A 15126-nucleotide genomic window follows, 5' to 3' on the forward strand; every position below is an offset into this window, starting at 1 on the left:
GTGTTTTGTTGTTCATTTCCAATTGTCTCCAGAATTGATTAGGCTAAGTGTGTAATAGATCAGGCCCCCAAAATCATTACAACAGGGTAGCAAAAGAGAGCATGATGTAAGCTTTAGATAACTGTGCTGCCATCTGGTGGAAACCTTAGGAACCTATAGCTTTGTTTGGCTGACCAAAGAATTCACTGTTATAATGGTGCATTTCTCACTTCTCCTGCCTCCAAACCTGCTATTTTTAGCAGCTGCACACAGGAAATTCCTGCTCTCTGAAGGCTTCAGTGAAATTCCGCCTCTCACGGTCATCTAATTAGAGCTAAGCTCAAAATGAAAGAGTCAGCCTTCAGAGGAACTAAAATAAGCGTCTGATTAGGCAATGTTTAACTTTAATTTCCTCTGGAACAACCAGTGTTTTTACAGTATTTACAAAAGGAACATTCATCTACAAAGTGCTGACTACATGTTTTACCCACTTATTTTACACAATGTGTGGTACATTCTTTCTGTAGCATTATGGTGACATAACTGGATTCAAAAAGAACAACAGCACAGCGTTGAATGTGTTCATGTCCTTCATAGGTTTTTGCTGTTTTGTATTTTTAATTTTAAAGCTTTGGGTTCTCATCTGCTCCTGGAAAAAGATCAAATACAAGAATGATCACATGACATCAGATGAAATGGTAACATACTTTATTGTATTACATTTTTAAAAAATCATTTCATATGAACAGTAAGGAATGGAGAATGACTTCCATGCACATAACTTGATTAATTGTGGCGGGAAAAAAAGGTTTTTATCATCAATAAATCTGACATGTATACATATAAAACATTTACACTGATTAATATTTTAATGTGTCTAATGTTACAAAACTGTGAAAAGGCTGATCTTACTCCCTAAAGCCCATCTGTGCAGGGCCACAGGGGGCTGGAGCAGCTGACATGGGGAGAGGAGTTGCCAGTCTTTCCCTGTTAAAAGGGTTTCCTATGGAGTTTCTCCTCAGTGAATGTGAGGGTCTAAGGGCAGAGGATGTCTGTCACGTTTTTCAGGAATTGCAGGACCCAAACGCAGACTCACCAGAACTAGGCACAAGAACAAAAAGGGCTTTATTCTACCGGACTAGGAACACAGGAAACCCCTAACGACAAATGAACCGACATGAGACAAAGGGAAACACAGAGGTTATATACACGAGGAAACGAGACACAGGTGGTGCAATCAGACACAGGTGAGACACATGAGGTAATCATACAGGCGGGAGAACACAGGAAGACAAGACAGGAACTTCAAAATAAAACAGGAACTAAAGAAAACAAGAGTCCAAAGTCCAAAACAAGCGGCAAGCTATAGGGAAAATATTGAAACTGCCACTGTGGGGGTCAAAATGAGATGTTATATCACAGGGCCCCTTGGAGGTCAATCAAGCTGTATGTACAATCAACAGGATTAATAGAGGCTCTGGCTTCCAATGAGTGGTATAATTACAAAACAGTAAAACTGTCAGTATTTCTATATAATGTTCATTTAATACAATTTCTCTCACATCTAAACAGAAAACCATCCAATCAGCTGCATAGCACTGAAGTGAGGACACACTGTGTGCACAAAGCAGTTTAACAGTGACACAGCTGTCTTAAAGGCTGTTGACACATTCAGTCAGCGCGCTGCAGAGTCAATCCACAGCTACAGCAGCACGCTGTGAGCACAGTGATGAGGGAGATGCTTTGTGCATGGTCAACACACGTACCAGTATATATGTTAGTCTTTGGAAAGTTTCACACAGCTGAAACATTTCATTGTCATCCACTCATCACTAGCTAATCAGTCCTGCAGCTAGGCCTCCACGAACAGATGAACTGTCTGATGAGTTTGTTTTATGAGAGAAACCACAGTGATGAACAACCTCTTTCCATCTTTGTGGGGATGTAAAATTGAATGACAACACAAAGACAGATATGAGAGAAAGTTCTAAATGTGACCCATCCTCAGGGTCCTGTCCCCATGTTAGGAGCCTCTACCCAGTTCAGCAATAACCTCTGATCCTAAACAGATCGTCCCAACCCAAAGCCAGCCTCGCGTCACCAGGCTCTTCAGAGAGGCAAAGAGCGTCTGTTAACTCTGAATTGTTCTAATGGAATCGGAAATCAAAAAAACAAATTCACCAAAGTAAAAGTGTTCACCAACATAAAACTTATAAAATAGACATTAACTTGTAATACAATAGAAGCAAAATGTTGAAGCAGAAGTAAGCGGAATGTTTGTGTTAATATAAGTCTTAAATAGTTCTATCTTCCGACAGCCATCACTTATATAGAGTGTTTGGTCTGAAACACGGGTCTGTCAGTCACTCTGCTCTGCTGTAAGCCGAGGAGAAAACTTTCCTTGTATCCTACAACCTTTATCCAATGAGGAGAGAGAACGGCATAAAGGGGCGGTCCTCTCTGTGTGTGCAGCCAAGGGATGCGCGTGAATGTGGTGACGTAGGGACGAGGGCGGGGACTGCTAACTCCATCGGCTGATAGGAAGTTAGCCAAAACCACCGGATCGCTTACTTCTGCTTTAAGTTAATGGCTCTAGGACTTTCTTGTAAATTATATTCCTTAAATTAAAGAGTTTCACTACATTTTATTACTTTGGTGCTTTTATTTTGACGGAAAGGCCTGTCTCTCTCGCCCTGGATCCGGTTCCTTCAATGGCCCCAGACTAACCCAGAAACCAAAGCAACAACAAGCACAACACTTGCCAAACATGTGTACAGTATCTGCCTCCAACCATGGATGTTGCTCACTGTGTGAACACAAGGTCGGTGTCAGGAAACTCTACAATTCCCTTTGATGTGGCTGCATAGACAACAACACAATCCCTGCACCCGATCATCATCATCATCATCACTGGAGCCATCACACTGACTTCCTCCTCTTGCCAAACACGTTGTTGATGAGTTTGGCCATAGACTTGGAGCCGCTGTAGCGTCGCCTGTCGGCTCGGTACTTCAGGTGCTCCATCACCTGTCGGATGAGCTGCGTGAAGAGGTTGGCGATGTCCTGGTAGCTCTCTGCAGCCGACACCTCCTGGAAACAACAGCGGTTCTCCTGAGCCAGGCAGCGGCCCTCGTCTTCACGTACCTGCCGGGTGTGGCACAGGTCCTGCTTGTTGCCCACCAGACACACAGGAACCTCCGTGTCCCTGAAACACACACACACACACATGGGGGGAGTGAATGTGAAGGACGTGGAGTGATTTTATCTCCACCCTCTAAATCCTGCTCAACCCATCCCTGCAAAAATTTGTCTGCACACACACAAAGTTCAAATTACCAGTAATTCTGAATACCATTAGTATATAGCTTTGCATTAGTGTGGGAAGATGCAGATAGAATACATGACTGAGTAAAATATGGTATATATGGAAAGAAAAGCATCCTAGTATCATAGAGATCCTGATTAATGATTACTATCATGTTCATGTCTGTGTTTGTACAAACTCTGACCTGAACACACCACTACGTCACATTACATGATTCATTATTGGTTTAAAACTATGCACATAGATGCTGCTATTCTATTGATTACTCATTCTTCCTCCTCCGCCGCTAATTTTATAGGCTTCAAAGTATTTTGACTTCATGTCTCCAACACTTATTTCTGTCCATATTTTTGCTGTAAGGGTAGAATTTTACTCTGTGACAACCAACAACTTTATTTTTTCTTAAGATATTTTTTTTATTTATTTATCTTTTTTTCTCTTGACTTGACTTCAGTAATTTTGTGTCCGTTTTTTTATTTTTATTTTAAGTTTTATATGTTACTATACTGCACCAAGGGGAGTTCCTTCCTCATGAAACGCTTCATGAGGACATCCAGCATCCCCTCATGTCAGTGAAGAAGATGCAGTGCATTTGATTTACAGTAATAATAATAATAATAATAATAATAATAATAATAATAATGATAATCTTTATTGTCCACAGTGTGGAAATTTGTCTTTGGCTTCACAAAAGCACACAGTAAATAAATAGGTAACACTTTACAATAAGGGCCCCTTAATTAACATTAGTTAGTACATTATTAAGCATTAAAGCAGAAGTAAGTGATATATTTGTGTTAATATAAGTCTTAAATAGTTATATCTTCCGACAGCAATCACTTACATAGAGTGTTTGGTCTGTCAGTCACTCTGCTCTGCTCTGAGCCGAGGAGAAAACATTTATCGTATCCTACAGTTTTTATCCAATGAGGAGAGAGAACGGCATGCAGGGCTGTGTGTGCAGCCAAGGGACACCGTGAATGTGGTGACGTAGGGACGAGGACTGTTATGGTGCGTTCAAGGAAACTCGTAACTCGTGTTTTTCCGACCTGTGAAGTTGTATCAGTTTGATCTGGTAGGCTACGAGTTCACCGGTCGGAAGTTACGAGTGGCCGTTATAGTGACTTTCACAGGTAAAACAGGTCGGAAAAACACGAGTGGGTTGCCTGGAACGCTACAAAGTCGTAAGTTGTGACTTGAAACTGTAATTTACGATTTCAAAAGCCTGCCTGGAACGCAGCATTAGCGAAAACGACCTGTCCGCTTACTTCTGCTTTAACTAACTGTTAACAGATATTAACAATCATTATTATGTATTACTTAGGATTAGGAAACACATTAATGAATGTAGCCTATTAGTAAGCAGTTAATTAATGTTTACTACTCAAAGTTAGTTAATAAATTATTAAGTAATAATAAAAGTTGACTAATGTAATTAGTTATCATTATGTATGCATTACTCAGCATTAATTAACACATTAGTTAACATATTAATGCTTAATAATGTACTAACCACGTTAATTAAGGGACCCTTATTGTAAAGTGTTACCAATAAATCACACAACATTCAATACACATAACAATAAAAAGTGATGCAGATGGTTCTGAAATGGTCTGGAATGTGTTCATGAATTTAGTAATGTAATTGCATCAGGTATGGATGACTTTATAAATATTCTTAGTTGCTTTAGCAGCTCTATAGTTTCTTAAATTAATTGGCCAGGGCGCGACTGGGACCAGTCATAATCCTCTGTGCTTCCCGTTTGACTCTCATATCATAAACGCATCCCAGTTGTTTCTGCTCTTTCCCGCTGCATTGCCTTTTTAAAAATATACTCAGTGTTGAAAGTACAACTCAAAGTACAATCAAAAAACATTCCTAAGTATTTCAACTCCTGCACTGTTTCAGCCTGCTGATCATTAATCATTGCAGGTGGAGGATCTTCACCAATTCTCTGGTGACCTACAATAACCAGCTCCTTAGTCTTAGCTGTTCATGCACATAAACATAAGTGGGTCCAATATCTTCGGCCTTATCTTCATCAAATACTGATCTGCGTTAAATACTTGTCAGTGAATAAATAAATCTCTCCTCTGTGTTATCAGGACATGACAGGCAGCTCGATGGATGTGTTGGGCCCATTTTGCAGCTGACCAGATTTTGATGCCTGCAGCTTTGCTGTGAATCATTAATCAGTTGGTCAGAGCCAGTCAAGACTCCCAGCATTCTTCAAACTCCAAACTTCTCATCTTCAAAGTCAGTAACCATGCTCTGGTTGGTTCTGTTTTCCTACAGTGTTTCCTAAATACTTCCTATCATTACATTTGAGCAGGTTGTAACTGCAGCTGAGGGGTTTGCCCACTCTTTCAAGCACCTCATGACAAAACATCCTCAGTGTGTTGCTTCTGACCCTTTGCAGTTGTCTGTGCGTGTCTCCCGAATCTGCTGCAGGATGTTCTTGGCATTGATGAAAGAAGTGCGGTCACTGATGTTGTACACAACCACAAAGCCATCTCCCCAGTCCACCGGCTCCTCCAGTATACACCTGGCCTCCGAGCCCTGTCCACAACAACATGTGCTTTAGTTCTGGAATCACACTGACAAGGTTAAATATACAGTAGATAACAAATATGTGTATTTTCCTATTTTTATAAGCAGGTATAAAGTCATCAACAGGCTGCATTAGTTCTAATGAAGTGTATGAGGGACTGTTTCCTTGTACATGCAGTGTCTTCTTGTGTTCATCCAACTTCTGTTCAACCCAACATCACACACTTTGCCAATCACTTGTATTATTTTTTAATGTTCTCTCTCTCTGTTTCTCTCATATTTCCATTGGTTCCATTCCATTCCACCAGGCTGAATTAAGTAGTGCGTTCCATGTGGATCAAGTAGGCCACCACCAACTTGGACCTTGATTCCCATTAACATCCATTCTCACGAATAAAATTCTCCCACAGATTCCAGACTCGTTCCTTATTGGCTGATTCTGTCTGTAGACAAACTGAGACATGCCACTGAGTCTAAGGCTTTCATTCATGACTTGTATTGCATACAGAGAGCTGTTAGGGTTCCCTCTTTGATATAATTACAGTGGTCAAAATAATAGAAACACCTGTTTGTAACTCAAAAAGTGCCGCCTTTAAAATGAATCAACACAACATTGAATACGAGGATACTTATGAGGGAGGATTTACTGCAGAACGTTTGTATTATAGTTTTAGCATATTGAACTGAATGTATGTAGCTCTGGACAAGTTCTATATTCCTGTTCTTGTTACCTTGAACTGCGCCAGCGTCATTTTGATGTACAGATACTTCATTAATCCTAATTTTGCAACTGAGGTATCCAGAATTTAATTTATAATCGACAATACAACTGCAGTACAAAGGTAATTATAACTAATAAAAATCAGATGAAGAATTATTGTTATTACCGGTGACACTTTACAATAAGGGTCCCTTAATTAACATTAGTTTATTATTTATTATTTATTAATTATTAATTATTATTATTAAGCATTAATATAAACTAATGTGTTAATTAATGCTGAGTAATGCATAGGCCTACATAATGATAACTAATTACATTATTCAACTTTTATTATTACTTAATAATGTATTAATTAACTTTGAGTAGTAAACATTAATTAACTGCTTACTAATAGGCTACATTAATTAATGTGTTTCCTAATCCTAAGTAATACATAATAATGATTGTTAATATATCTGTAAACAGTCAATCAATGCTTAATAATGTACTAACTAACGTTAATTAAGGGACCCTTGTTGTAAAGTGTTAATGGAACAGTATGTAATGAGCAGATGAGACTAAACTAACCACTGTAATGATGAAGTAGCAAATCTACATGGATGTGTACGGTAAGTTGAGGTTGTGCAGACAGAGGTAGAATGAGAAGCACCCATCTCTAAAGGTGAAATAGGAACTAGGAAATACAGTATGTTTTGACCTTGATGACAAATAAACAGTGTGGCCAACAAGAGGCCCAAGGAAACGTCTGAGCCCTCAAACTGTGACGCCTCAGCACTGTAAAAATCCACTCATCCCTCTGTCTTTATTGACTCCATTCTTTCTTTATGCATTCCAGGTCAGGGGGCGAGGGTATCCACTCACTGTGTCTTATGAGGGGGTGAAGTTACAGTGAGTTTAACCAACAAAGACAATGACCGGCTCTTGTTCTGCTGAACCAAGGGGGTATTCCAATAAAATACTAACTCTGCAGTAAAAGGCCTCTTAGCTCTTTGGTCTTTGTTCAAGGAGAAGTGAGCAGGTTATGACTCTATTCTTCAAAGAGACAACCACGGGCATACATTGCCTCAGGATATTCTCATAAACCCTTTTGGATTCCCAACAACACACATGCTGGCCCAGTGTAAATATCTGACCATGGTTCAGTCAAGGTCACAGACTGCAGGTTCCTCTGCCAGTCTTCTGTTGTTGTTATGTGGAATTCTTATTGCTCCAAAACAAGAAATAATGATGTTTCCACTTTGGCTGAATGGATTCCAAAAATTCCACCTTAGCTTGGCTTTAAAACTATTTCAGCCAGTGAACTGAAAAATAATACTTAAAAAAACATGGCCCTCGGAGTAGCAGGTTTCTCTCTCTGTATTTTCAGCAAAGCATACAAAGACATACACACTGCATTCAAACAGACCTTATGAACTGCAATCAAACCCTCACTATGGAAAAACCAACACCTGCTCAAAGGTGAACATAACAGACAAGATATTTTTGATAAAACCTGCTCCTTCTTATCCATGTATTAAATGCATTTCCAGACTGAAATGCATCATGAACTCAAAACAGGAGAGTTTGGAGTCCTCCCTGCAGCTCTGCTTTTCTAATATAGTAAACTATTCAAAGGCATGAGTGGTTTGGCCATGTTAGATATGTTTGAGGTGTGCTGTACCTGAGAGCACGGATCAAAAACCTCCAGGTTCAGCTGCCTGCCATCGATGGACAGCCTTTTATGGTATAAGGAATCTGTGATGAGGACAGAAACAGTTAAATGTAAAGAACAACAAAAGACAAACAAAGATTTAGGGTTTTTTTTTTTTTGAAGGAGTTAAAGTGGAATTATAGAGGGTATCGTTGCCTTTTAGAGAAAGTTAGACAAAGTTAGACATAGAAAAATAACGTACTTCCCAAAATGACAGTTCCTTTAAAAATGGGACCTGTTGACATCTTGTTTTCAGACTTCAGAGAATCTGGCCCATGATGGAAGATTAAACTCACTCATAAGAGTGTGCTCCCATGGTCGGCAAATACAGATGCATGTGCACATTCCATCAGATGTGTCAGACAGGCTGCTAATGTAATTTTCCTTTGATTACTGAAAGAGTTGTAGAGTTGTAAACACTCTTCACCATTAATGCTGTTTACAGTTTAAGCTTTTGCCAAACATAGCCAAAGACTTTTTTTCCTTTCTTTTTTTGATGTCTACCTACCACAGGGCTACAATTTGTGCACACCAAGTGACTCAGCAGCCACATCCACGGTGTCTGTGGATGATTTGTGTTCTCTGGGACCAAGACCAAGTACTAACAAAGGCACCATTTCATCGAATCTGGAAACACTTACTGGTGTTGGAGGCATATTCACCGATGAAGCGCCTGGTCAGGAACCGCACCAGGACAGCTGCAGGAAATAGATGAAATAAAACACAACAGAATGAGTCATGGCATCAATTCACTCTCATCCGTCACAGGTGGCAGTCGTGAGGGAATAACAGCCCAACACGATGCCAACAGTCTCTGAGGTGAAACTATAGCCTGACATGAAAGAGGCTTCATGGCTTGGCTGGAAGGTCTGTGTGCATATTTGGCGAGTTGAACAGTTACATTATGAGAGCAACATGTAACTGAGTGTCTGGGCCATCTTTAGTTCCATGGATATCAGTTTTAAATAAAAGCTGAAGTTTCAACCACTGTGGGCCATGTGGCTGAGCGGTCACAGAGCTCTTTGGTTATTATGGCACATGCATGCTGGGAAATACAAAGTAAACCTAAAGGCACAGTAGCACAGCTTCTGGAGCCACTGATTGGTACATAACGCACTTCTATGTGGTCTTTCAACCTTCTCTTTACAAGGGCCTTTTGTAATTCTTCAGTTTCTTCTTGCTCCTTCTTCTTCTTCTCCTGAAAAAAAAAGCTTTTCTAATGGCCTGAACATGTGTGAAAGCTAACCTAAACTCAGGAGGACACACATGTGCGACCTGGTGAAAGTATACGTTTTTAAAGGGTTTCACGTGAGCTGGACGATTCCCTCTGCATTCATGTTGTTGTGAGAAAAAAAAGAGCGAAAAAGAACAATCATTGGAGTTTTACAAACGTCAACTGCTCAGGCATACTTTCACCTAGAGACTTAATTTGAACTTTAAACAGTAGACACAAGTCTTGTTTATTGGTGTATTATTCCACATTTTGATAGGTCATAATAGTTTTTGATCAATCCCTGATCAATGGCCATGATCATTTTTGGAGAAATTATGAGATTATAATGGGTGTGTATTGCCCGGAATGTTCGTGTCAAAGTGGGTGACATCATCGCTTAGAGTGGGAGAAGTTGTCTGAAATCTTCTGAAACTTTTCTCTTTCCACACTCCTCCCGGCCATAATTTACACTCTATACACATGATTTTTTCCAAACTTGTAGACAAACTTGTTCTGTCTCTCCCGATGTGCTCAGAATATCTGAGAGACTTACATAATTTGAATTGTAAGCCTCTAAGTGCAGCCACGTCTGTCTCTGCTCCTCATTGACTCTAATACAAAGATTTTCTGAGAGAAGCAGAACAGACCCCTGTTTTAAACTCGCACGTTTCTGCAAAATATTTACTATAGAAACACCAAATCACACCAAAGTGTTCAGAAGTCCTTGTGACGCTCACGGTCTGTGTTTTTTTCTGATAGGAGCTACCGTTTTGTCAGAGTAAGCCCAAATGTGAGACCAGTGCAGAGGCAGAAAATCACTCTTTTTCTCCACGTTTCTGTCAGCCTCAGCCTGGGGGGGCCCTATCGTCATTGGCAACCACCTCAAGTTGCCGTGGTAACCTCTGAGCCTCAGGCCAGAGCTCGTTAAGATTCATAAACAATCCACCTGGAGCTCGTTAACATGTTTATGAACACCAGCACTGAGCACTGATATGGAGGAGTTGTACACAGGTGATTACAGCTCCTCCATATGAGTGCTCAGTGAAAGATGATCATGTATCTGTCTGATCAGCTCTGTCTTGACCATAAGATCATGGGTTTGATTCCCATGTCGACAGAGATGGCGACCCTGGCCGTACAGTAGCTCCCGTGGTGGCCCTATCAAAATTTCCCAGAGGAAATTTTCTAGTTTACCTTATTACCTTACCTTAACATTGATGGAGCTCCATAATAACACTTGTGTGGTTTCTTGTAACTGAGCAGTATATTTGGGATTATTTGGGTGTTTATTTTCCTGTGTTTTACTGTGAGAGAGAGAGACCACAGAGGGTAGAACAGTTACATTATTAGCTGAAGCTGAAAGTTTGCAGCTTCTTTTTCCTGGAGCAGTCAAACAATGAATTCAGCTCCAGAGAATAAGAAAAACCCACAAAAAGTGGGTGCAATGTACAGCTGTGTTAACGTGCTGCTGCAAGCACTCACAGGGATGTACCCCTAAGGTGCACATCAGCCCAAGGGCCCATTCATCGCTGCTAGCATCTTAAATTTCTGATTTGTTTTTATTCAGCCTTTCTGTCCAGATTGCAGCTAAAAGCTTCTAAGGTAGGATTGTTAACGCTTCAATTGTCAGAACAGAAGCATAAAAGTATAGGCCTTTGCATTGAAAGCAACAAGTAGCACAATGAGAGACACAATAAATGGACCTCCAGTGCATCCTGCAGAGAGTAAAGCATCTCCACGGTAACAGCTCCACTTCACTGTCCGAGTACGAGAATGAAGACGTCCCAATGTTTTGTGAAGTTGTGACACGGCACAGAGCTGATCAGTCATAACTGCCTCCACGAAGACTGGACAGCAGACAGGACAGTGTTTGGCTCATAGCATTAAGGGACAATCACATGAACTATTGAAAGTCTTAATAAGCTGATGCATTCTGGGGAGTTGTTTAGACCACACAGAAGAGTGGCACCAACCAAGTGTATGGGGGGAATTAAACCAAAGAAAAGAGCTTAATCTAGTTAATTGTAAACAAAAGCCCTGGTGGGCCGTTGCAGCTGCCCTACAGCGGAGCACTGACTGCTTGATTCAACCTCTGTATAGGTTGCCGTTTCCCCTCTCCAACCTGGAAATCAGTTGTGTGACAGATGACTTTTCATTTAAGTTTGTCTTCAGGTAGAAATAATATCATTATTTCAGTTAAACATCCGCTAATGGAGCCAAAAACTCATATATTTCTCCTGGTTATGTAACTTTTTTCAGGAGAGGTTCAGGTTCTTCTGAAAATATGGTGATAAATCAAGCTTTTATAAATGTTAAACAATTCAATAACTTAACAATTTGGTCCCAGAAGACGCTGTTCATTTTGACTCGTTTAAAGATTCAACATGTCATAATCTAAAGATGTACCTATAATTCTCAACTTTCCTTCAAAGGAGTGGCAGGAGTCATTCAGTGGAACTTGACTCACCAGTAAAAATCTCTGTATCTTAAGGGAAACAGTGCCACCGTGTGCAGTTCCCTAACAACAGATGTCTCTGAATACTGTTCCCGATAGACACAGCAAGACATGTGAAGACTTCATCATGGGCAGCAGGCTGGGACTGTTTTTTTTCACTGTTTTACTGAAGCACACAATTAATTTATAAATCAAAAATAATGATCAGAAGATATATGATATATGACCTCATTATATTAAGATTTAAGTGAAACAATCAAACACTGATGAGTCAAGCTCGCCTTTGTTATGATGCAGGGTCTTTCTCTAAAGGGTTCACATTTTTGTTTATATTATATTTCTCATTCTTTAAATCCTTAACAAAATAGAACTTCAATTCAAATTTCCAATATTTTCAGTATAGAGTCAGGTAGGGTGGTGGTGAGGTAGCAGAATCAGGTAATAGGTTTAAATTAATGCAACTTTGAACTGTAGTGTCATTTGAATGTGGATGGAACCAGGTTACTGAGGTGTGACAGCTTCTAGTCTCAAAACTATTTAACAGCAGATTTGAACATGAATTACTATAAGTTAAGTTTTCCACATCAAAACTTCCTTTTTTTATTCTAACAAAGTTTGAAAATGTCATGCATTTTTTTAGTGCTTCATGCCCCATGACAACTATTGATTTATTATAGCTACATCAAAAAATACATTTACAGTAACATCAAAAGAGAAAGCCATGAATAGTTGTGTCAACCCGCATCAGAAGACAAAAAGACTGAGGACCCTCAGGTTTTTGTTTTAGTTTTTTTCTTTATATCTGATGAAGTAAGAGGCACTCACCTGACTTCCCTGCCCCCTGACTTCCCAGCAGTGCCAGCTTGATGTCGTTCATGCCTGTGCTCTGTCAGGTCCTCGGCTGGCTCTCTGTGTTGTGTCTGGTTGGCATCAACACTGTGAATGGAACGCTCCTTACAGTCCGGGCTGGATGGGAACACAAGGCTGCCCCCCTCTCTCCTTCTTCAAAGGGACGTTTCACTTTTTAAAGCCAGAGGCAGAGCCGAGGAGGGGAAACAAACACCACCCTCTTCTCTCTCTCACTCCGTCTGTGTGCCAAGCACTGTTTTACTCTCTCTCACACCTCTCTCATCTCTGTTTTCTCTCCCTCTTGCCTGCACTGAATATAGCTTGTTCTCCCCTCATTTTCCCTTCAATCCCCATTTTCCCTTCAATCCATCCTTCTTTCTTTCCTCTCTTGTGCCTATATAGCTCTTTTTTCTTTCTTCTCCCTCCTACAGAGAGGTTACATAAGGGTCATAGCTGACTAAACCTATTGTGCTGTTCCAGCTCCACCACTGTAAATGTGGCCTGTCTACCATTTATGGACATCAGGGTGGTTTTACATAAAGTTTTATCATGGACATCCACTCCTGCCAAGAAATGGTAAAAATAAATGATGAGATGTTTGTGAAAAGTTATTTGAAATCATAAAAAACAAACTCAAATTACTGCGTTATTTTCAACTTACCTCATCATTTCCTGAAAATGTCTGTGTTTAAAAAAAAAAAAAAGGATTTCTCTGTGGACTGAGGCTTTAATACCTTTGCAATATTAATAAAGAACCTAATTATATATAATTATATATATAGAATGGAGGTCCGCGGGTGTGCCACAGTCACGAGGTACCAGTAAGGAAAAGTGACCGGTTGTGGCAGTTAGCGGTACTGGAAGTAAACTCACTCGCCCATAAAAAAGACGTGCTAACCCACTTGCCAAGTGGTAGTCAACCTCTTGGCAAAACGGTTAGCATCGTCGTCTGCCGTGCGGGAGACCGCGGGTTCGATCCTCGCCTAGGGCAAATCCAAACCAACAACATCGGTCACATATATACAGTATATATGGTGTGGTATTTTCCAGCTAGATATCAGCAACATTTTTTTTAAGTACACTATATTACCAAAAGTATTCGCTCACCTGCCTTTACTCATTCTATGAACTGAAGTGCCATCCCATTCCTAACTCATAGAATTCAATATGATGTCGGTCCACCTTTTGCAGCTATTACAGCTTCAACTCTTCTGGGAAGACTGTCCACAAGGTTGAGGAGAGTGTTTATAGGAATTTTTGACCATTCTTCCAAAAGCGCATTGGTGAGGTCACACACTGATGTTGGTCGAGAAGGCCTGGCTCTCAGTCTCCGCTCTAATTCATCCCAAAGGTGTTCTATCGGGTTCAGGTCAGGACTCTGTGCAGGCCAGTCAAGTTCATCCACACCAGACTCTGTCATCCACGTCTTTATGGACCTTGCTTTGTGCACTGGTGCGCAGTCATGTTGGAAGAGGAAGGGGCCCGCTCCAAACTGTTCCCACAAGGTTGGGAGCATGGAATCGTCCAAAATGTTTTGGTAACCTGAAGCATTCAAAGTTCCTTTCACTGGAACTAAGGGAATTTATACACCTGGGGCCAGGCCAAGTGATTAGGACACCTGATTCTGATCATTTGAATGGGTGAGCGAATACTTTTGGTAATATAGTGTATATTTTTTGGCCTTTTGCCTTTATTTGATAGCACAGTGAGATAGACAGGAAAGGGGGAAGCAGAGAGAGGGGGAATGACATGCAGGAAATGTCTGCCCGACACGGGATTCGAACCAGGGACGCCTGCATTGAGGAATGTAGCCTCTACATGGGGCGGCCGCTCTAACCACTGCTGGAAAACAGTGGGAATATTTTAATGAATTGGTTATTTTAATAAATCTCTGTCTTAATTACATTTAAGATAGGGAAAGATTCTGGTTTTGGTTAAATACTTAACATTTCAACAGTCACAAAAAGCCCAGAGCAGCACACAAACTGAAATTCAAACATCATTTTTCCTGTGGTGAGCGATTATTGACCTCTCTGTGATAAGATCTGAGAACAGTACCGGTTCACCCAATACGCACACTACGCACGTTGCGTAGGGCCCCGCAAAATAATAGAGGCCCCGTGAATAAAAAAATAAAAAAAAACCTGACGACGTGACCGTCCGTCGCGCACGTGTTGGCCTACCGGATTCCTAGCAAGACAGCGTTTAGCACGCCACAATGAAGCGGAGTTATCCCTCGGGGAATTAAGGGGGAAGAAACAGCTGACAATGACCTGCGGGATCAGCAGTCAGGTAACTCTCCTCTCCGGGTGGGAGAGTGGGAGGGAGGGAGGGACTAGT

At 40.7% G+C, this 15126-nt stretch overlaps 1 protein-coding gene across 1 annotated transcript; it reads right to left on the reverse strand.

Annotated features, from left to right (window-relative positions):
- Positions 1-2898: 2898 nt before the first annotated feature.
- On the reverse strand, positions 2899-12814 carry LOC310986929 (ras-related and estrogen-regulated growth inhibitor-like protein; the record flags this gene model as incomplete). The annotated part of the gene is made up of 5 exons (XM_083973048.1): positions 2899-3184; positions 5716-5864; positions 8240-8313; positions 8911-8967; positions 12763-12814. The coding sequence occupies 5 exons, from the start codon at positions 12812-12814 to the stop codon at positions 2899-2901; spliced, it is 618 nt and encodes a 205-aa protein (XP_083829174.1).
- Between the last annotated feature and the right edge of the window lie 2312 nt (positions 12815-15126).

The sequence above is a fragment of the Trachurus trachurus genome, assembly GCF_905171665.1.
Source record: "Trachurus trachurus genome assembly, chromosome: 6".
NCBI classification, from domain to species: Eukaryota; Metazoa; Chordata; class Actinopteri; order Carangiformes; family Carangidae; genus Trachurus; species Trachurus trachurus.